At 42.1% G+C, this 24,161-nt stretch overlaps 1 protein-coding gene across 1 annotated transcript in view; it reads right to left on the bottom strand.

Moving 5' to 3' along the window:
• Nucleotides 1-16,434: 16,434 nt before the first annotated feature.
• col12a1b (collagen, type XII, alpha 1b) overlaps nucleotides 16,435-24,161 on the bottom strand; it is a 108,783-nt gene continuing 101,056 nt past the window's right edge. The window contains exons 69-78 of the mRNA XM_063902172.1: nucleotides 22,950-23,003; nucleotides 21,695-21,748; nucleotides 21,559-21,612; nucleotides 21,201-21,272; nucleotides 21,076-21,111; nucleotides 20,877-20,943; nucleotides 20,589-20,774; nucleotides 20,237-20,305; nucleotides 19,826-19,990; nucleotides 16,435-17,379 (exon numbers count right to left, since the gene is read on the bottom strand). Coding sequence (XP_063758242.1) covers nucleotides 17,264-17,379; nucleotides 19,826-19,990; nucleotides 20,237-20,305; nucleotides 20,589-20,774; nucleotides 20,877-20,943; nucleotides 21,076-21,111; nucleotides 21,201-21,272; nucleotides 21,559-21,612; nucleotides 21,695-21,748; nucleotides 22,950-23,003 — 873 coding nt within the window. The 3' untranslated portion in view covers nucleotides 16,435-17,263. The remainder of the gene's footprint in view (nucleotides 17,380-19,825; nucleotides 19,991-20,236; nucleotides 20,306-20,588; nucleotides 20,775-20,876; nucleotides 20,944-21,075; nucleotides 21,112-21,200; nucleotides 21,273-21,558; nucleotides 21,613-21,694; nucleotides 21,749-22,949; nucleotides 23,004-24,161) is intronic.

Genomic DNA, 24,161 nt, shown 5'->3' with positions numbered 1-24,161 from the left:
TGATTCAGATTCACTGATTAACAAACAACACATGATGAATTTATTCTGCACTTCTAGCTCGTTATGAAGTCATGAAGGGATATCTGAAAACACTTGTCTGTGGTGGAATCACGCTTTTGGTTCCGGGAAAGTTTAAGATCTTCCAAAGAAATCTGAACTGTTAAGATTATACAGCTTTCAACCGACGGGCTGACGGACGGACGGACGGACTGACGGACGGACGGATGGACCGACCGACCGACCGACCGACCGACCGACCGACCGACCGACCGATGGGCTGACGGACGACGGACTGATGGACCGACCGACCGACCGACCGACCGACCGACCGACCGACCGACCGACCGACCGACGGACGGACGGACGGACGGACGGACGGACCGACCGACCGACCGACCGACCGACCGACCGACGGACTGACCGACCGACCGACGGACGGACGGACGGACAGACGGACGGACGGACGGACTGATGGATGGACCGACCGACCGACCGACCGACCGACCGACCGACCAATCATCAAACAAGCCATTCATCCGTCCATTTTCTCTGGATCTTCTCTTTTCTTTCTCAGTGTAAGTCATCGTGAACGTATTTCTGGCGGACTCACATGGACGTTGCAGTACCACAGTTTAGCCACTACGAACATTTGCCTCAACACGGCGCACTTCCTGTGGGCTTGTTACCCAGCCTTTAGGACCACATGCACCTATAGCGTTATAAAGTTCTTCTCAGGTTGGAGTCTGTGTCTGGCTGTGTATCATAGACTGTGATTTTGGTCCTAAACCTCTGATCTGTTTTGTGTTTCCAGTCTGACCGCCCTGCCTTTAAAACGCTTTAATGTCTGACTTGTTTTGACAGCAGGAAATCTCGTGTTCAGTCAGCCATAGAGAATCAAGCGTCTGAGCTGTCCGTCATCACCGCTTGTTTATTATTTAAAAGAAGAGGACTAACGTGACAGGAAACAGACAGAGGGCGGTTTGGCCGGGGTTTCAAAGAGGAGAAGATTGAATCAGAGTGTAAAAGTGTCTTAGATTATGGGAACACACTGAAGGAATAACATATAGGACACTGTCTCTGGAGGCCGGCACGGGTTAAACTAATGTTGGGTTTCTCTCTGCTCTCAGTAGGCTCCATGTTCGACCTCTTTCTCCGTATTTAGGGAACATTTTGACACCAGATGTTGGTTTTTACTACCTCATTAGCGGTTCCTATGAAAGCAGGATTTCTTCTCAGATTTGTTGAAATAAATCCTTCCTGGAGGTCAGTCCTTATCTCACTGGTATAACCGTTGCATCGTCTTCTTCTTCTTCACTTGTTTATAGCTCATACATCTGTTCAAAATCCCAATATAATGTTCCAATAAGCAGTATTTTATTCCACCATGTTGTTCTCCTCTGAATGTATTATTTAATAGCAGGAGAGGACTCTTTAAAGTAGAGACACGAAAAGAGAGAAGCCAGGGATATTACTGTTTGAGTGTTGGGTTCTCTGCCCAGCTAAAACAGGACAAACTGACACACACACACACACACACACACACACACACACACACACACACACACACACACACACACACACACACACACACACACACACACACACACACACACACACACACACACACACACACACACCGATCCCGGCTCATGCTCTATATGATTTAGGGATGTAGATGTTGATCCAGAGGTCGGGGGTAATCTCCGCAGCTGATAGCATCTGTCGGCCCATTTCTGGATTTCTGGAGGAGGAAGCGAAGTCTGACAGACCTCGAATGAACCAGAAAAATATGCTGTTGGACTTAAGCTGAAAATCAATGAAATGTAACTTTCTACTACTCCTTTGTGTCCTAAAAAGAAGATAGGAGGAAGAGCACTATGTAACTAAAGTGTGGGGCAAACTGAAAGTTGTTTTTCAAAATAAAATTGTTTGATTTATTGACTCTACTTTTACTTTGTTCAAAACTCTCTTTATGTACACTGTAAATAAAACAAAGACATACACTTCTACATCTTAATCTGAATCTGTTTTTTTACTTGAAGACCAAATTAAAAATTGAATAATTGGATTTAAATAACACAACTATGACAAATTAAAACAAATGATTAGATTATTATAAATACTTACGTTAAGAAGCACATCCACATTTCCTTCATTAAAATCCTCTCAAAATATATTCTTCCTGCCCTTTGTTTAGACTGATGGACTTCAGCATTGATTATAATAAATAATAACATTTATCAAGCCTTTGAGCAAGGCACTCATTCAGCTGTGACTGTGCAGCTTCTTTAAATGCATGGATTGAATAGTCCTCCAGATAAAACATACAAAACACTCCTGAATAAAAAGCCCTGAAAAAGATGCCCTTTATTTAACGAGCACATTGCTCCTTTTTACACGCGTAATAATATGTAAATGACCTTTTATGTGTTGTTCTTTAACACACCATAAACTCTTAAGGGGTTCTTAATGTCCTCTTTTCCATCATATAGCAGATAAGTGAAATTCCACAGCATTTAGAAGTCTAAATACAGCACTGCTGGAAGATCATTTACTTTTTGTGGACACATGCAGTTTCTTAAGAATCTTTGCAGGACTGGACCGTGCTGTTAACCCTGAATACTGAGAAAACTAAGGATTAGGAGTGTTTAAATTACACTACAACCATTTTACATATGTATAATACAACAATATTTGACCCCCCTTCAGCCTTCAGTCTTTAGTCCAGCTGTTTAACCTGGCTGCAGAGAGCAATGCATGCTGGGTATTAACATGTCTGCTATACCTCTTATGCTTCCCCGGCTCTAGGGCGCGTCCACCTTTCCACCTTTCCTAACCCTAACCCTAACCCTTCCAACCCTGACCCTAACCCTTCCAACTCTAACCCTAACCCTAACTCTTCCAACCCTAACCCTAACCCTTCCAACCCTGACCCTAACCCTTCCAACCCTAACCCTAACCCTTCCAACCCTAACCCTAACCCTTCCAACCCTAACCCTATGTGTTACTTCTGGTTTAAGAGTACCTGCTATCTCTTTGCAAAGAAGCTTTATCAACCTTTTATTGGCAAATAAATAAATTCCACGAATACATTAATGAAATTAAATAAAACAATAAAATAGCAAATAAAAATGTAATAGAAATAAAAGGTTAGGGGAAATAAATTCATAAACTTAATATTTAAATAAAAAGGTAAAATAATCAAATTAAAGTAAAATTTAAGAAATAAATCCATATAAAAAATAAAATTCAAAAATATATAATAAAAGATAAAGTCAATGAAATAAACAAAAACATCTAAATACACATTTTAAATAAAACTAAAAGGAAAAGTAAATTGAACAAAAACAAAAATGCATTAAAATAAATGAAAACATACAAGAAAGACAAAGGGTGGGGCCAAGAGACAAGAGGAGCAGGAACGATAAAGTGCCATTGCATTATCAGCAGTTCTGATCTTGGCAGCTGGAACAGAACGAACTGACCTTTTTTTAGTCACGGATAACATTTGGTGCTCGTCATGCTCGGAGCTGGTTCGCGTGTTTTTATGGAATTTGCTGACAGTCAAAAAATGTTCCTCAAAGACTGACTTTGAGTTTGTTATGAAGACATCCTGCTGACCAAATATACTGGGGGAGGTCTGGTTTCTGTCATGTTCAAACTGTGGGATTAAACCTTTTGAGCTTCAATTTCCCAGAAACCTTCTCACTGTCTCCCCTGGGACATGTCTCCACGCTCTGTGTCTCTCTGGGACATGTCTCCATGCTCTGTGTCTCTCCTGGGACATGTCTCCATGCTCTGTGTCTCTCCTGGGACATGTCTCCATGCTCTGTGTCTCTCCTGGGACATGTCTCCATGCTCTGTGTCTCTACTGGGACATGTCTCCACGCTCTGTGTCTCTCCTGGGACATGTGTCCATGCTTTAATGTTCAGAAAGCTCTTTATGTTTCTCATACTGTCTGTGCCGCAGCTCCTCTTTTCACCCTCTGTCTGAAACCAGAGCCCAGTCTGCTGTGATTGGTTAGCTGGCTGGCTCTGTCGTAGTATAAGTCCCACCCCTTGTGTTGGAGCAAGCCAATAGAAGCGTATGGAGCGTACCATAGTGATGTCACTATCATCAATCAGGGAAGTTACTCAACAAATGAAGTGGGTTTGTGTGGAAATATGACAGACACTTCTTCTTACTAAAATCCCCAAAAAGTAAATTTGGGCCCTTAAAGCTTTTAAATCCTCTCAAAAAAAAAGGTGTTGCTCTGAGACATTTCGTGTAATCTTCCACATTTGACACAGGGATGAACAAAAACACCTGGTTTGAAGATCTGAGTCATTTCAGGGCTTCCTCTCTCTGCGCAGGGATGTGTTTGAGGACAGAAGAACTCGTTTGTGGGGAACTCGCAGGAAGAATTCAACCCGAATCGGATCGAGTAAACACATTGCCACCATAACCTCTTCTATCAAACAACAGCAGGATGAGTAAACGTCTGTCTGGGATCTCCATGTGTGCCACAGGTGCTGCACATACACACACACACACACACACACACACACACACACACACACACACACACACACACACACACACACACACACACACACACACACACACACACACACACACACAGTCACACACACACACACACACACTGGATCACATGTCGCACATGTCGGAAGTGTTTCCACGTGAGGAACTCTTGTTGAAATTAGACTACAGATAATATAAGAGGGCTCTGAGGGTGGGTGCTAATGTGAGTTAAATTAATAAAAGGAGGAAAGGAAATTGTGTGTGAAGATAAAAGGAAGATGGGAAATGCTTTGGTCGTGTTGACTGTAAGAGTGCCTGAGTCTCTGTCTGTCAGCGTCAGGAAACAGCTTCCACATGGGAACAGCAAAGAGAATAAACTCACATACATGACCTGGGAAAAGGCTTATTCTGGGGGTTTGTGAGGGTGGGGAGACGTTGACTGACAGCTGTTTGAGGAGTATAAAACACTCCTGGTTGAACCCATAGTACAGAAAATGGAAACTTATGTTAGAAAATACCTGAATCTTTTATAGAAAAATTAAAAAATAAACGTGCAAACACAAAAAAAAGAAGTAAGGAAGTAAACTACAACTCCCAAGATGCATTTCACCAACAAAATTATTGAAGTGAAATATGAGATTTGGATTTTGGACAAAGTAGTTAAAAAATATCTGTAGAAATATTTTCTTTCTTACAAAAATATAATTTAAATGTTCCTTTTTTTAATTAAATAAATATATAAGCATAGTTTCCTTCAACAACACAACAACATGTTTTTGTCTGAACACGTCCTTGAATGTTTCATCAGATTCTCCAAAAACACTTTTTAAAATTACGTTTTTTCTTTAGCCCTTAAAGTGTGAAACAGCGCCCCCTAGGCGTGCTATAGATATAAAGGTAATTGGTATTAGCGGTGGGAAGTGGTACTGCACCCATACCGTAGTGGAACTTAGTTTGAGGTGGTGAACAGATGAAACTTTTACTCTAGTACAAGATCTGAGTATGCACTGGGAAAACTGTATTTAATACTGTGACCTATATGAATGCAACTTTGATAATTTTCGTCTAAAGTGAGTAGCTCCCAGCTTGTTGGGAAGCAACCAGCTGAATAAATCAGTCTGGTTTCAGAGGAAAATTAGGTTTCACGGGAACGCTCTAAATATTGTTTAGAAGGCCATTCTTGGAGATTCATTTCAAATGCTCCCTAATTGATCCATAATACCCTTTTTAAGCGCCATCAGGCTCATTGCAACTGCAGCTTTTCTTCTGTTTATGTCTCAATTACAGCTCCACAAAACAGGATTAAACCAACCACAAAAAGCACTTTAAGCTCAGTTAACCACTTTTCTGCAATTGTCACTTCACTCCACGTTGTGATAAACTGCACTGAGTGATCCCCGCTGCTTCAAATAAATAAAATGACCTCTTAAATCTAGAGTTGTAGACCTTGTTTTAACATACATGCACATACAGTACATGTTGGCTGGAGTCCTTGTTTTTGCTTCTTGCTGCCCGTTCTCTAATAAAAGTCACAAAGTCAGGCCAGTAAAACTGCAGGCAGCCTCACAAATGTCACCATGAGTTCTCCACACATCGTGGTTAAGCTATACCCGTGCACTTTCCTGTCCAACGTATGTACACCACATGAGCGGGAAGTTAAGATGTCCTCTCTGGATAAACAGTAAACACAGCGACCTTGAAGGCCACACATGTCTCAGTGGGAGACCCTCGGCCTTCTGGGAAATGTAGGCGGGAACTGAAAGCAGCTTTGACAAGTTGATGGAACATATTTACAAGCAGAGAGATACAAACGTGTGTGTGGTTTGTCCATCCGTCTCTCTCTGTCTAAACTGACATGCTGTGTGTGTGTGTGTGTGTGTGTGTGTGTGTGTGTGTGTGTGTGTGTGTGTGTGTGTGTGTGTGTGTGTGTGTGTGTGTGTGTGTGTGTGTGTGAGAGGGTTTGAGTGAGTCGTGTCAACAGGCCTGCACACATGGAGCACAGAGAACATGTTTATCTGCTCGGTAAATAACAGCAGAGCTGAAGTGATCTGTGTGTGTGTGTGTGTGTGTGTGTGTGTGTGTGTGTGTGTGTGTGTGTGTGTGTGTGTGTGTGTGTGTGTGTGTGTGTGTGTGAGTGATCTTCATATTAACTCTGCAGAGTAGTTTAGAGGACTGATAGAGGAGGAGAGTGTTGCTAAATGGTGCGGTCTAAGTCCTGGAATTGTTGTTTGATTAACGTCTCCATTCCCAAAGTCACACTTCACCAAAGCCAGCTCAAAGTTCAGTCGAACATTAGTTCTGAAGTTACTAAATACTGTATGTAGTTAACTAAAAAGAAGCTCATAAGAAATAAGCAGTAAAATCCTGCATCAATGAATGATTAGTACAGCGTGGATTTTGACTTCTGATGTTTAAACATGAAACTTTTTGTATTCCTTTTTATTTTATTCTATGTTTGGATTTTAATTCTTACCTATATACGTATTAAATGAGTGAATACAAATAAAATAAAAACACAAGTCAAACACAAAGAACAGAAATCTAATAATTAATATCAAATGATTTAAACACCAATTTAAATTGTGCAACTAAGATGGTCAAATAGTCCATAGGGGGCTTGGCCTTGGAACTGGAAGGTCACCAGTTCAAGTCCCCGAAAGACCAAGTGCCACCGTGGTGTCCCTGAGCAAGACACTGGTTACCTACACTGCTCCCCGGGCGCCGTACATAATGGCAGCCCACTGCTCCTAACACTAGGATGGGTCAAATGCAGAGACCGCATTTCGTTGTCCTAGTACTTGTACTCTGTGCAATGACAATAAAGTTGAATCTTAATCTTAATCTTAATAAAACAAACAAAACAATACAGAAATGACCAAATATCAAAGAATTAAAAGACCATTTAGAACGAGAGCATTGCATTAATCCAGCCCACGTGAGACGGATGCATGGGATCGTTTTTCAGCCTCTTAAGACCTCACACTATTTCAGATCTACTGTCAGGGAATGTAAAGCACTCATGTTTTAACCAGCTCTGGAATGTGTTTCATTATCGGTACTCTGCCATGTCTTCCAGTGGGTCCAACCAGTGCCATCATTGGGTTTATATTTAGAGAGGGATGGGAAGACATCAAACAGGGCTTTTATTTACAGTGTGTGGCTTTACCCCTACATGCTTCACTCGGGGGTCAGGGGAGAAACTATCCGTCAGTGAGTCACGATGGTTCCCAGATCCACAGACCATAAAACCTCAGCGTTGTACGAGTCATGGTGGGAAATGGGTCAGTGTTCGGAGCCATATAGGGTCAAACTTCAGATACATATTTGCTGGTATCGTGTGTGTGGGTGTGTGTGTGTGTGTGCTTCCAGTCCCTGTCCTTATCTCACCCTCGCCCAAACACACATTCATTTAGCTAAAGAGAAACATGTTACGACCCCCCCCCCCCCCCCCCCTTTATGACTGTGTTCTCTCAGGTATATTAAACGCGTCCCTCTCCTGTAGTGTGTCCTATGGGTTTCAGTGCATGTAAAGGGTCTGCAAAGACTGAAATTGAGGGCGTTTCTCTCTAAATGATCCAGCAGGATAGCAGTAAACCTGATATTGATGGGAGATGAAATGACACCGAACATGTTTTCAACAGATGGTTCCTGATGTTTGTCTTCATTTTATTCAGGTTCTATTGATACAGAGTTTATTCTCCAATGAAAAAACATTGAAAGGGTTCCTTCTCCTCTAACTGATAATACTATGTGTATCTTGGTCTCAAACCCACAAATAATTCAGTCTAAAATGAGAATTATGATTATAACAAATGCTTCCAGTTTCTCAGGCGGTTGGTGGACCCTGAACCAGACTGTTTCAGAATCAGAAATATGTGTTCATCCCAAACTGGGAACTGTTTCAGTTGCAGCAGCAAAATACAACATGAAGCAGAACAAACAGAAATAAGAATAAGAAATGTACAGATGGAAGGATAAACATAATTTAAGTGTAAAGGGAAGACTCACCAATCATCCACTCAGTGAGGTTAAATGCTACTGCTTGTATCTTCTTTGGATCAATAAATGAAGACGTTTTTCAAAAACCTTGATCATCAGGATTGATGCTCTGGGGACCATGTGTGTCCGTACCAAAATGCAAGTGTTTTTATTTGATATTTTTAGAGATATTTAATAAAAACAACATGCTGGCTTTCATGTCTCTGTGCTTTAAAGATCTTTCCACGGGTAGTAAAAGTAGATTTGTTTTGACATTTATCTTCAGTCGGGCCATTCTTCATGATTTGTTAGAGGCTGTTCCTCTCAGTGAATCTGTCACAATGCATTAACACACACCGTGTTTCCAGAGGTGACTTCATCACATTAAATCAGTGCACGGAAAACAACACAAACATGTCACCACTTTAACCACATTCCATCTGGGAATAAGAATAAAAACAAAGCCATGAAAAGCTCATTAATTATTCATATCAACTTTTATAGGAGCTGATGTGGAGCTTTGAAGGGGTTTGCTGTGGTGCATAATGGGGCATACTTAGACGCAGAAAGAGGGATTCATTTGTGAAAAATGTGCAAATATAGAACGTTTTCAAGTGATTTAAAATAAGAAAAATGTACAAAAAAGGTGCAATAAGTGAATACAACATAAAGCATGATGGAAATATTCTGAAAAATACATTTGAATACAAACTGGAACACCTGTGCACGTTAAAAGACGGAGAATTTTGCAGAAATGTGCAAATTATCCACAGCATTTGTCGCACTGTCTCCATAAAATGTGAACTGTATTCAGCTCCGTGATGTTTGGGCGATAAGGGACTGCAGTTGCATTTATGCACAGAAACGTGTCGTACAATAACAGTGAATTGAAGTTTATTCTGGACTCTTCCTGTCTGATCTGCGGCTCATTATCTCTCATCACACTTCTGAGATAAACGCTCACATGACCTCAGCGTCTGACAGCAGGCTGAGTCATCAACAATGTGTGAACAGCGCGGAGACATCCAGCAGCTGCACCACTTATTAAAAACATAAAAGCTTTTAATATCAAAAACGTTACGGTCCAAAAGAAATACAACATGTATCAGAAATTCTGTGTGTTTTTTTAGTTTCGCATCAGATCCAGGTTGAGTAAACCTCCCAAAAGTTGATTAAAGGAGCGTTCCAGAGCCTCATCTCTCCGGTAAATCCAGAATATTCTTTCATCATGAGCTGGAGGTGAAGCAGTTTTCCACACATGCATCCTGAATTATTCATTTGGGAGTCTGAGAGCTCCTTTATCAGTGGAATAAAACCGCCTGCAGAGAAACATCTCCTCAGGTTTCTGCACTTTAATGCGGTTAAGATCAGCTGCAGATCAGCCAACGAGAAGTCAGAAGACCTGCAGAGAAATCTGAGCTGCTCTCACCGAGGCCGAGACGTTTCAATGTGACGAGGGAGAAAGCAGAAACTGAAGTTAGAATCTAGCTGAAGAGATGCAGAGGAAGAACACTGATTGTCCCGTGGTGAACGAATGTAAGGCGATGATCTTATAGATCAATAACTCACGATTCAAGAGCCTAAATGATTTGCTGCTTTACTCTCAAACTGTGCTACACTACTTTGCATGTGACATGTAAAGCAGAGAAGAATTGGAGGATGAAACCCTCTTATTTGGCTCACATGTTCATGCACACAGCGAAAGTCAACCTCTGCATGTAACCCGTCCTAGCCCAGGGACCAGGAGGTGAACCGACACCTCTCCACCAGTCCTAACTGGTTCGATCAAGACCTGAACCGGATACCCTACAGACTGCCGTGTGAACATGGGACTTTTACCTTCCCTGTATTTGTGAAAAATGGATGAAACACTATATAATAAAAGGTAACTAAAGCATCACAGGGTATGTTTCTGCTAATTCAATTATTACAACAACTAAGATTTACATCCTTTGCAGACCATTGACATGCACTAAAACCCATGGAAAAGGACGCCCCAAAAGGCAGATTAGGGCCTCTTTAATTTCCATGTCTCTTACACAGTGTTCACTATAAAGCAATGTAATCCGGCCTGGAGTCGTTTGTCATATCTTAATGGAGTTTCTGTATCCATATTGATCAGGTACATATTGCATCATTTGAATTTTAGTTCTGTTTAGTTACTAAGGTTTCATTTTCTTTAACTCAGCTCAACACCAAAGCAAATTCCTCTATGTGTTTACCTGCTTTCTGTAAACCCCCATTTCTTTTAGATGCTGGCTGCAAAAGATCCATCAATTTGTGAAAAATGAGCAAATATATAACGATTTCAAACAGCAAAAAGTACAAAAGGTACAAAAAGTGAATACAATATGAAAGCACGGCAGATTATTCTGAATAATACATTTTGGTATGAAGTGGATGACCTGTGCACGCTTGCAGACGGAGCATTTTGCATAAAGGTGCAAATTATCCAGATTATTTGTCGCATTCTTTATAACTGTTTAATGCTTTATGGTCCTTTTTTAATCTTGATCTTCTTTATCTAACCTCCAGATTCCTTGTATGTGTCGCAATAACCCTGATTCTGATTCTGAATCCTTTTTGGGCCAAAAATGATGTAACCCCCCCATTCTTCAGCAGCTGCTCCTGACTCAGCGCTCCTGAGTGATGACCTCATCAGCGTGGAGGTTTCTCTGCTCTCAGTTTTCCTGGAGAGTGTCTGTGCTTATGTTTCCGAGGCGACTCACGTCTGCGCGTTCATTTACGGTGCCTCTCACACATCATTACCCCCCCACGCTCCTCTCCCTGACCCTCTGATTCACACTCACAAATCACCCCGGCTTTGGAAACACAACTGGTCTTCTACTGGGAGTAAACGAAGCTTCAGCCCCTCGTTGAAGACTATTTTAAACATGCCTCAGACATGAAGCTGACTCAGCATTTATGTGAGGTGTCGTCACTCTCACGGGACATACTCTTCAAATCATCTATAAAGAGAATCATGGTCCCTGGAAGAGTCCCGTTCATCATCAGCTCTGATTCAAGGACTTCCCTGTGAAGTGTTGAGGGTAAAACTGCAGATATTAAATCACCTTTTAAGGGTTATTGTGTTTACCTTTTCATTTGTATTTTCTTAACTTAAGAAATAAACAAAAGTAGTGATTTACTGTCATGTCCTCATATTTATGGGAATACACCTTCTCATTTCAGGCATCTCTTCCCTGAAACCCACTGAAACATAGCTGTAGTAGTCTCAGTAATGCCTTTGGCCAGAGTATGCAACCTTCCTGCTAAATGTTTTGAAACATTATTACACATTTTGGAGGATAAACCTAAACGGATCAGACTCAAACCCACTGAACCAAACCCTCAATGTGTTTGATTTAAAGCAATTAAAAGCCCTTATTATCACATACATTTATAATAGTCCCATTTAATTACATACATGTCACTGTAAATTTAAATTAGCATGTAAGACTTACTCACAGTTTGAATTAGCATCAGCTGAGACGGAGACAACTGGCTGTGTCTCTGTGATGTCAGCTCTTCATTGTATGCAGTCTGCCTGTGTCCCTTGATTGATCTCCCCCTTTCCCCCCTCCCTTTGTTTGAGTATCCTGTAATGTAGAATTTGATTGGCTGTCCCCCTTCTTCCTCCCCTTTAAGAGTCTGGTCTAATGTTTGATCAGGTCAGATCCTGTAGGACATAGGTTGTGCAGGTTATCTGGCCTCCAGCTGGACCTGATTCTGCTAAATGCTCTTTATTAAAATAACACACCTTTGATTTGAAGCTTGTGGAGTTGTTCTTTTCTTACCAGAAGGGGAAATTTCCACTTATTTTAAGCAATCTAAATCCACTTACTGGTGTTATTTGTAAGCCAGGGATTGAGGCTTAAACACGTTTTCTGGACTCCTTTAGCTGATCAGCCAATGAGATCATGTCTTCATGAAATATCCTCACACTGATCTGCTGTCCTGACCCATCTGCACTCTCTGTCTGACTCCACTAATCCCCCCCCATCCTTCCTCACACTCCATAAATCCTGATGCCTTGTGTGTTGCTGTTTGTCCCTCTGGTGCAGCACCATGTTTCCATGACATCACCTCTGGTTCAGACTCTCTGTCGGAGCAGCGAGGCATCATTAAGCGGTTCTCCATGTGTTCCAGATCATTTGGGCTGCTTCTGTGCAGCCGAGGAACCCCATCCATCACGGGCTGACAGACGAGGCGTCGCTCCTCTGAAGAGGGTGCTTATTGTTCTGCTGAAGTGAGAGGGAGGCACGCGAGCTCCTGCAAACACAGAGGCATGATGACCCGCCGCTCTGCAGGGACTCTGCACGGTGTTTAGGATCACGTTTCAGGAAGCAAACCCCACTGTTCTCCACCTGCTCATCAGAGGACCACAGACAGACAGTCAGACGCCTCAGACTCACAGTTAGCTGCTTTTTCTGTCCCGTGTGACAGGACGCTTTCATAAATGTTTGGGATCTTTTGGGGTTGTGGCGTGTCGGTCACAAGCAGTTTCACTAAGGTGCTCTTTTCTTGAATTGAAGTTTTTTGTCGTTACAACTTCATCATGATTACAATGACAGGGCTGCAGGAGGAGGAAACAGGAGGCACAACAGATCCTCTTAAAGTCTGCAGCATACAGGCTGGACTTTGCACCTACAGTATTAAACCCAACATTGCTCTAGTTACTCATGCAGCCCTGTAATGCACATTTTAAATCTTGAGCCTTGATATTTGGCCTCAACTTATAGCGTCTCTGATCTCATCAGTCAGAGTTCTCTCCCCTGTTGGAGGAAACTTTAATACCCTTATAGTCGACATAATTCCACTTTATCTTTGTAGAAAACGCAGCTAAAGGACTCTTTACTCCTGTTTGCTGTGGCTGTCAGTAGAGTTGAAGTACTCGAGACCGGTCTTGGTTAAAGGTCTTGGTCCGGTCTCGGTCTCGGACCTGTAGGACTCGAGATGTTATGTCAATTTGGTTGTTGAAATCTGTGCGGTTTGAGTTTCATTGTAAGTGCATTATGAAGAGTTGGATTCACACTGGTCTTGGTCTTGGTTTTGACTCGGTCTTGGCCTCCTAAAGTCTTGGCCTTGACTCAACCTCGAACTCTGAAAGTCTTGGTCTTGGTCCTGGTCCTGGTCCTGGTCCTGGTCCTGGTCCTGGTCCTGGTCCTGGTCCTGGTCCTGGTCCTGGTCCTGGTCTGGGTTAAGGTGGTCTTGTCTAACCACTAAGAGATGCTGGTCCAGCAGAGACCCTATCAGAGGCGAATGATAAGACGTTTAGAGGTTTTATTTCGACGAATATTTTCTGTAAACAAGCCGGCAAACTGTGCCGGAGTGTTCAGAGTTAGGAGCTAAATGAAACTCTGTGGAGTAAAGCTCCTCTGAGCAGCCGGAGACATCAGATTATGGAGCTGATTTTAGACTCAGGTTACTGGTGTTGGACGGGGGCTACGAGTTCCCTTTCATTAATGATATGCTGTTTAAAGACCAGGATGTGAAGGTCCTCCGGGCTGCAGGGCGTCCTCTCTCTGATCCTCCAGTCGCTAATCAGATTTCCTCTGGTGGCAATTACAGTTCATTATAATCAGATAAAACCTCAGATATGTTTCTCATTTTGCTGTTATCAGAGACGTTATCTCGGGAGGATTTCTTGAGGGAGGAAGTTGAGGCTGCAGTGTTCAACAAACCCTCTTGATGAACGGGATCCTGCAGGTCTCTGTCAGGCTTTAACATAAAAGAAGTGGAAACTGCGAAACCCCAAAGTCACCAGCAGTCCAGAACATATATCAATGTTCTGTCATCTCTGATACAAACCCTCATATTAAGGGTTATAAACCTGCACATTTCAGACTGCTTTTGCTTGAAAATGACTGAAATATTGAAGTTTTAAACGTTCCGTTGATTCAAATGGAAGACAATGAATGAGCTGCAGTAAAAATAGAGTCTCAGTGATGCATCTTTATTTCATTTGGGGAGAAGGTGCAATCTTCCTGGCTAATATTGCTAAACATTATTATACATGTTGGAGGCTATGAACCCAAATAAATGAGACTAAAAAGCCCTGAACCAAACCATCACTGAGCTCTAAATGAGGCTGTTATTTTAATTGCAGCCTCGTGCTAATCCCCCACCGCAGCTGAAGCGTTGATTACCTTTTGAAACGCTGGCTGTTTCTCATCTTTCACCAGAAAATCAGGGATTATTTCAGCGTGTTCAACAATAAATCAGCTTTATTTACACTGAGTAAACCGATGACGAGGGGCTCGCAGCAGCTGGGTCCCCCCACCCCCCACCCCACCTCTCTGATGAAGTCATCCAGCAGCATGATGGGATGATGGGATGTTTCCACGCTGCTGCTGACCTCATGTTTACAGCTTCTCATGATAATGGGGGGATATCTGAGGGGGAAGTGCAGGGGAGACGGGGGGGGGGCCCTACCTCATCTGACTTTTATTAAACTTTCTCCGAGTTGCGTTAATTCCATAATGTTGATATTTCTCTACATAAAAACAGTATTTTAAAATGACTTTTTCCATGTTTTCTGGTATTTCCCCGGTTCATAAAGTGACTTTTATTCAAACTTTTTGACAAACTATCAAATGACTTTTATTTTTTCCCATAAAATATGATATTTTGATATTTTGATATTTCAAAATGCTTATGTCATCTTTAAGACATGCTACCCTGACCTTTTCCCAAATCCAACATTTTAGACAAACTTTACTCAGACTTTTTGGACGTGATATTCACAGTATGAATCTATTTTCCCAAAACTTGACTTTCTATGAGGTTTTTAGTTTTGAGTCTTTTTTCTTTGTCTTCCCCAAAAGTTGATATCTGCAGAATACTGTGAATTTCTTTTTACTCTTTGCACTGAGCGTTGACTGGTCTGGACAAACTGAAACTGCTCTATGAACTTATGTCATTTTGCTTTACATTCTACACCAGGGGTGTCCAAACTACGGCCCGGGGGCCAAATGCGGCCCACAGGCCATTTAGAATCGGCCCTCTGCACATTCTAAAAGTATAATGAATATGGCCCACAAATTAAACTTCTGCTTCTCTTATTTTGTACTTCTCAAATATATATGTTAACTTATATTAGTGAGCCCAATTTAAATAAATTCAGTCATTTAGAATCTAAAACATTCTCTAATAAATCTGAGTTTATAAAAAAACCCAAGAACTTATTTCTATAACCAGCTGGAAATGTAACCTTCATATTTCCTCTGATTATCAACAGTCTGAGGCTCCTGTTTTAAGGAATGAGCTGCAACAGAATACATGAACCCTAAAGACAGACGGGATGTAGGCTGTTCTTTCCGTAAAGCATTTGAAAGTATCGCACATTATTCACCTACATTTGATTTGTTTTGCTAACTTATAACTGAACTGTTGAGGCGATATTCTCCTCTATCAGGGGCCCAGCTCCCCGTATATGTTTCTGTATGTGGCCCTCGGTGAAATCAGTTAGGACAGCCCTGCTCTGCACCGTGACATGCGTTTACTTTGTTTCCCAAGTTTAGACACAAACTTCATCGTGCCTTTTGTGAAGTATGATATTTTTAAACATACTTACTTTATTTTTTTGATCCAACATTTAACACACTATGAATGTTTTTACTCTACAATATTTATTTTGTAAACTTTTTTCAAAATTTGCGACTTTACTTTTTTAACCGGTTCAAAATATTTGTATTTTTGAGACTTTTTTTGACGATTATATTATATTATATATATTCCACAAAATGTTGATTTTTTTTTTTCTGTGACTTTCTGTTCCTCATATAAATATATATATTTTAACATACTCCTTTTCTTTCATGATTTGGGAAATCTTGATTTTCCCCACTTGTGATAACCCTCGATGCTTCCACTTTGATATGACAGAGAATCATTCCAGACCCTGAAGAACAACCACAAGGACAAAAGAGACGTTTGTAGATTTTCAGTAGTTTTATTGAAAAATGCCTCTTCTGTTTTCAGAAATAAATAAGAAAATAAGGCTTTGTGGAATTCACAATCTGCAGGTCCAGCATGGAGCAGCAACACCCCCTCCAGGGTCTGCCACGCACGCTTCCGCTGCATCGATACCGAGACAACGACGAGAAGGACAACAACTTTATTCTGCTTAAACAAAATGAAATGTAGGAAACAAAAACACATGTACTAAATATACACCACAGACATGCAACTCCACCTCTCCGCTAAAATGAGCTGTGACGGAATAAAGGAAAACTGATAAATATTAAGATACAAAATGAAAGCTGTGTTTAATGCTGTAATGAAACTGGATTATATTATGGGATGTGAACGTCTTCCTTCCCTTTGCTACAACGAGTGCACTGTTCAACACTGCTAGTTAATGGATGCAAATATGGTACAAGCAGAAAGACACGCAGGAAATCTCACAGGCTTTTTTTAAGGACTTTTCTTTGGATCCCTCCCTTCCATCCTCACCCGTCCCCCGCCACGACTAATGAATATTCACATACGTCTCTTAGGGCATTTAAAGGTACTTTCCAATAAAGTCGAGGTGTCAAACCCCCTTTGTGTGTGTGTGTGTGTGTGTGTGTGTGTGTGTGTGTGTGTGTGTGTGTGTGTGTGTGTGTGTGTGTGTGTGTGTGTGTGTGTGTGTGTGTGTGCGTGTGTGTGTGTGTGTGTGTGTGTGTGTGTGTGTGTGTGTGTGTGTGTGTGTGTGTGTGTGTGTGTGTGTGTGTGTGTGTGTGCATGAATCCAGACACAGGTGGAAACGGAGAGCTTCTCTTATGACGTTAGCCTGCTGGATGTTGGTAGCGACCTCTTCCGGCGCTGGTTTTGCAGCTCGTCCTCGTCGGGGGTGGAGAGGACTCTGGTTTCGGGCTCGGGGGGGTACTGGCCTGCTCGGAGAGAGCGTTTGGGGCCAATTGAGCGTCAGTTTGTCTCATCATGCACACAGATTAAAGGGCTAAATGTATTGTGGCTGCTGGGTAAAGCGCTGATACAGATGTTAGCAGCTGCAGGGGCGTGTCACCCGTTTGTTCGGGAGGATTATCCCGTGAAATATTTCCCAATTTTCGCTCACTAAAGTTGCGAATGTCTGCTCAAACATGAACAAACATTGACTGGGGTTTATAATTTACATACTTGTGGATTTTGTCTTACGCTGATTTTGTTTCTACTTCTTCTCCTTCGTTGGATTCTTAATGCTGAAGTCTGCAGACTGACAAACAAAGCTTTGGCTGAGTGAGCTTAAATATCGGGAAACTTGTAATTTATGTGTATTTTAAATTGTCTCTACCCGAAAACCAGCCGGCTGTGTGTTTCCAATTCATACTTCAGCCGAGCGGAGGCAGGAGAGGGATCAACAGCTTTGATAATGAATCGCTTCTCTCAGTTATTCTGAAATATTCTCCTTTTCTTGCGTTTTAAAATTCACGTTGATCCTAAAATTGTATACAAACCAATTAGCTGTAAAAACAATCATGACATTCTTCATATTTTGGCTTTAATACAAATGATTATCGTTAATTAACTTGAACTCTGCAGCAGCTGAAATGATCTTCTGCGCTCTGGTTCATTCTCTTTACGGAAGCTTTTCATTTAGCTTGGATTAATTAACGTATTGAAGTTTATCAACAAATGATCAGGAATTCAGATTGTGTATATTTGGCAGGTATTTCATCTTTAGGTTAAAACACATATTTTTTTACAAAAGCCAATTAAAAACGTGTTCAATTATCGTCTAAAAGCTCATTATGTGTGATAAGCGCTAATTGGCTCGTTATCTTTCCCTTAATTATAAAGAAGTATTGCTATTAGGAAGACAGTTGTGGTCATATGTGAGTGCAGAGGTGAGAAGGTGCTTCCCTTCTAGTTTTTATTTAGGTTTGGTCGGATTCATTAAGCACAGTCAATTAACCAATTAACTCCAGATTTAGTGGTTAAGGGGGGGGGGGGGAGGTTGACACGCCCCTGCAAACGTCTCAGTGAGGTCTTCCCTTTCGGTTCATCAATAATAACACATTTACTACACACACGTTCTCCACCACCAGGTGAGATGTTAGTACTTTACAGATACAGTATTGGTTTGGGGGGAAAAGTAAAAAATGAAACCAGAATCTCCACGGTCACGTGTGCAGGAGTGACGGTCCAGAGTAACATCCCATAATGATCCTGATAAAGAGGCGTTCTGTGGCATTCAGCAAGCAGGGTGTTGTTTGCAAGGCACAAGCTCTGAGCTACAGATGTTAGACTCCAGGAGAGCCAATCATCTGGTCCCGGTGCAGATTAGTGTATTTACACGTGGAGACGGAGGCGCCGCCGCTGCCGCGATGCTCCCGCCGTTTGTTTGTTTGTTAGTATTGTTGTTGTTGTTGGTGCATGCTCCTCCACCGAACATCTCTCTGCCGCGGAGATGCCTCGCTGTGAGTCGTGGTTAGTGTCCCTCTTTGTCGGTGTGTGGTTTCTCAGTTTGTTAATCCTTCGGGGGGGTGTCTCCCTTTTTTTAAAAACGGCTCTAGAGCGTGTGAGCGAGCGTTTCAGTTACAGGACTTTCAGGGAGTCAGTGAAAGCAGCATAGAAAGTCTACTGATGTGAACCTGGAACAGGCCAAACAGGAGGGGGGGGGGTGTCAGAAGTCAAAGCAGAAAGATAAAACACTTCTGTAACGATTAGTAAATATCACCCATGCATCAACCCTCAGAGGGAAGCGTTCCAACATTTGGGAGAGCATCCTTTGCTGCCTTTAAGCCCAATGTTAGGGCTGCAGGATTTAGGAAAAACTATGAATAAAATATGCACATTTTAACTGCTGATATACAGCTTTATTTAATCTAATTGAGTCTTTTTACATTAATGTTTGATTTATTTTAAACACTTTTGCAGAACTTTTATTTCTTATTGCTCATTTTTATGTTTTATTATATTCATACTTTTTTTGCACATCTTTACTCAGTTCATCCTGAATATTCTTGTCCTTTAAAATAAACATGGCCACAAACCACTGTTTTCATTTACAAAACATACATTCTCAAACAGTAATAGTTATCTTAAAAGAAGCAGCTGATTTATAATTCAAATAATGATCCCGAAAAACTTACAGCTGCCATGAAGTCGTTTGTAGTTATACGTTTCCTCCTGATGGATCTACGCTAGCAGTTTCCCTCTGCTTCCAGTCTTTGTGCTAAGCTAGGCTAACCCCTCCCCGCCTTATGTCCTCAGAGACAGGATGCACCTCTCTAAATGTTGGAGTGTTCCCCTGCAGATCCCCCCCCCCCCCCCCCCCCCCCGCTGAGTCTTGACCATTATGAGCGAGCAGTTATTGATTAATGTCAGGTCACAGCGTACCTCCGTATCCGTTGTAAGGGATGCCGACACACTGAGAGGAGTCGCAGTATCCGGGGGGGCCGGGAGGTCCGCGCACACCGGCGTACCCTGGACGTCCGGGGGGACCGCGGGGCCCAGCAGAGCCTGAAGGGCCGGTGGGTCCTGTCCTGCTTTCTCCCTGAGGACCTGGAGGGGAAACACACAGGGAGGAAGCAGTTTAACGGGGTCCTATTGTATCGTTACGTGACTGGCTCAGGGGGAGCTCTAAGTGGTTGACCAGTCACAACAGAGCCGGCCAGCCAAAAGGGAGCATGACTGTTCCGTAGTGATGTCACTGTGTTCTGGAACTTTGGGATTTGAGCCTTTGCAGACCATTGACATGCACAGAAACAACAACACTCTACAGGGAAGGGAAAGTGTTTGGATCCGTACCTGCAGGTCCTCTAGGTCCTTTCTGTCCGACTCCTGACAGTCCTCGCTCTCCTTTCTCTCCTGCAGTACCTGAGGAAACACACACTGTCAGAATCTGCCTAGCAACAGCAACAGAAGTATTTGACTGGAACAGATCCTCTCCAAAACACAGGATCATTTACACACAGTTTTGACTGACAAAGTGAATAATGTTTCAATGCCTCTGATATTTCCAATCATATCGCAGAGGCAATATCAGTCAGTAAGATCTCAATGAGTTATGTTTTATAAACCGTGCAGCCTTATTCGACATTAAACAAATAGAAAATATCACATCCTCATATTCGGTAGTCTATATACTATAGTCTCTCACCTCTCTCTCCCGGCTGTCCCGGTGATCCGGGGTTTCCGGGGAATCCGTTCCTTCCTGCGGCGCCGAGCTCTCCGCGGGGTCCCTGCCTGCCTTCAGGTCCCGGAGGACCCGGGGGGCCTGGGTTGTTGCTGCGGTACTGACCGTTAGGGATCTGGTTCAGTAACGTGTTGACTCGACCCATTTGTGCTGTAGCAGGGGAGAGAACGGTCAGAGTTCAGAACCAGAACCACAAATGGGGACAGTATTAGGACGTCTTATCAAAGAGTCTCAGAAGGAAACATGTCTCACCGTTCACCAGCTGCTCACACACTTGTCTGGCGATGGATCGCATCATGTTCTGAGGAGCGAAGTCGCCCTGAGGAGGAAGAGGAAGGAGGTAAGACAAGGGGTAAAAATTCAAGGGATATTCACGGTGAATCCAAGGGAAACATTCAAATGACTGAGAATTAATAAGAACGATTGCTCAAATAAATCCTGATGTACTCACTCTCTCTCCCTTGTCTCCCTTTAGACCGACGGAGCCCTGGAAACAGAAAATAATGAAAATACTTCAGTTTACAGAAAACAACTGTGTGTGGATGTGAAGCGGGGGGGGGGGGGGGGGGGACTCACAGGCGAGCCGTTGTCTCCGGGGTTTCCTGGTTTCCCGACTCCACCGGAATTTCCAGGAGTTCCTGGAGGTCCCTGCAGGAAACAGGGAGGAACCACTGGGTTAGAAGACCATGGATGTTATCATTATCTTCAAATATAAAATAATAACACAAATTCGTTACGGAATACGAAAAAGAGCCACCGTATTCCTGAATCTTCCCGTGGGTAAATCAAATATTCTGCTTCCAATCCTCCAAAACAGCCACTTTTCAGTCTTGCTGTCTTGACTAAAAACTGACCCTTAAATGCCAAATTGCTTATGCTGGGTTACCGTCTTGTTCTCATTTACTGAACAAAGTAGAAGCATTAAATCCCTTACCATGGGCCCTGCTGGGCCTCGAGGTCCTGCGGTTCCTTCCTTCCCTGGTGGGCCCTGAGGATAAAGGATGCAGACTCAGACCTGAACTGATGCTCTTAATGTGTGCAGGATTCATTAAAGCCTCCTCTGTACTCACTCTGACTCCTGCTGGTCCGATGGGCCCGACAGCACCGCGGGGCCCCGGGGAACCCTGCAAACACACAAGAGAAACTTTATTTATTACAACAGGTCACCGCTTCAGCGCTGGATCCCTGCGCTACATCTCTTTTTCTGTCTCCACTCTCTGCTTTACGACCCCGCTCTTTGATGCTCAGCATTAGATTTACAGGCAACATAATTTATTCCAGATCTGTTTTATTGGCCATTATGAGGCAGTGGTCTGCAAGCCATTAAATGTTGCAGCAGCATCTGCTCCAACACGCTCACCTGCAGCTCCATCAGCACCACGTGGATCCGCACTCAGGAGGAGGCGAGTCATGGCTACACACTGCTGAGTCATGTTGAGTCTGCAACGTGTAGTCTAGTCGTGCTGTAGTTCCTTTATAGCCCAACATTAGCCTCCTTTAGCTTAGCGGTGGTGAGGTGAAGTCATGTGACCGTGCTGTAGTTCCTTTATAGCCCAACATTAGCCTCCTTTAGCTTAGCGGTGGTGACGTGAAGTCATGTGACCGTGCTGTAGTTCCTTTATAGCCCAACATTAGCCTCCTTTAGCTTAGCCGTTCTGACATGCTAAGCTAAACACTCTATCTAAGCTGTCTCAAAGTTGTTTTTTTTAATACCTAGTGGTGCTCACCTAATAAATATGCGTGTCTACTGGTAGATCACCATTAAAATATGATTAATTTAATGTAATTTAGTTTAATTTCCTGAATAATGCTGCAGTATGCATGGATATATTGTGACAGGAGGGAAAAATAAATGAAGGAAACGTCTCTACGTCTCAAACCGTCCAATAAAACGCTCATATGAGAGGCTTTTATTCCAGGAAGAAATGAAAGAGAAATACAACCTGATCTTCATCACTAAATACCTCAAACACACAGAGACAGATCCATCCTGTTCTGAGGTCGAAGCCTCAACGCTGACCCGGCGTTCTCTTTATCTGCGGCCAACGTTTCATTTCATTATCGGACGTGTCGTTTTTAATTATAATTCCTTAAAATCCTGAAAGATCCTCAATGGAAGAAGAGGAAGGAGCAGCTTTCCAACCTTTAAGCAGCGCTGTTAATCACGCTGATGTTTCCTTGGCTCCTTCTTTGCAGGCAAACTAATTTAAAAGTAATATTCAGAGCCGCACTCCTTCTATCAGATTCCAGCCAGACGCCACGCTTTGAGTCAATCCGAATGATCTGTTTCCTGTTTAAAAACCCCATTTTCTTTCATCCACTCACTTTCTGTCCAGGTAATCCTGAGTCTCCGAGCTCTCCCTTCGGTCCAGGGCGGCCCTGCAGGCAGAAAACACCAACAGAACATTTAGAAAAACTGCATTTAGCTTCAAAAGGTAGTTGAGATTAGAAGTATTTATATCAGTATTCAATGCAGTACTTCAGTGCACGCTCTCTTGCACCACTGAATGTATTTTCTTTCATGTTTAGTACATCGAATGTTTCCTTGTAGTCCGTTGTCCATTTTCAATTGGCCCTCTAATTGAATACTTCCCCCACCTGAAACCTGTGCTTGTCTTATATTGTACTTCTTAAATATATATATGTTCTCCACAGTAGTATTCATGAGTCAATTAAAACACTTTCTATCAAATCTTAATTGATAAAAAACGGATTTGCATAACAAGCTTGAAATAAACCCTTCATATTTCCCCTTATTTTAATCAATCTGAGGCTTCTTCATTAAGGAATGAGCTGCAAACACTTCATGAAACAGAATTAATGAAACGGCTATGTGTCAGGAATAATGGGCCTACATTTGATTGATTTTTCTAACTTCTAACTTAACTTGTGAGGCGATGTACCTCACCTCTAGTGGAGGGATCAGACCTTCATATGTGGCACCTCTGCTCTACATTTAAGTTTCATTTTAAGCTAAAAAAAGAACAAATAAATACAAATTAAATACTAAATATCGCTCTAAACCATGACAGGGTGGAGCAATGAAATATAAAAGGAGAGCAAATAATAAAATCCTGTGATCTTTTGATTCTAAGGCAGGACTTAAAGTTTCCTTTTCCACTTTGTTTCTCTTTTTAGAGTTAATTTCATCTTTTATTTAGATTTTTGGTTTTATTTTAACCATTAGTTTCAAACTTTTGTTAAGATTTCCGTTGTTTCCACTTCCACGTAGATTCATTTGTTTATTTGCACATTTCTATGAGCTGGATTTCATGTAATTATGGTTCTGATATTGTTTGTAAAGGCGATATGAATAAAGTGTATTAGTAATATTTGCCACAAACACATGTTTTCCACCATCTGGATCATCGTTATTTCTTTATCTTTTACAGCTTTTTTAATAATAGGTTCTATGTTCCCATTTTCATTTCATTTATCAGAATATCTGGATTATTTGGACTTTATTTAATTACGATGCAGATTTGTTTAATGTTGTTGTTCCTTTGTTACATCGTTTGGAAAAGCTTTCTAACAATA

This window comes from Eleginops maclovinus, chromosome 15 (assembly GCF_036324505.1).
Source record: "Eleginops maclovinus isolate JMC-PN-2008 ecotype Puerto Natales chromosome 15, JC_Emac_rtc_rv5, whole genome shotgun sequence".
Taxonomy (NCBI): Eukaryota; Metazoa; Chordata; class Actinopteri; order Perciformes; family Eleginopidae; genus Eleginops; species Eleginops maclovinus.
The sequence above is the reverse complement of the archived record's forward strand: the minus strand, read 5'-3'. Positions and strand labels throughout refer to the sequence as shown.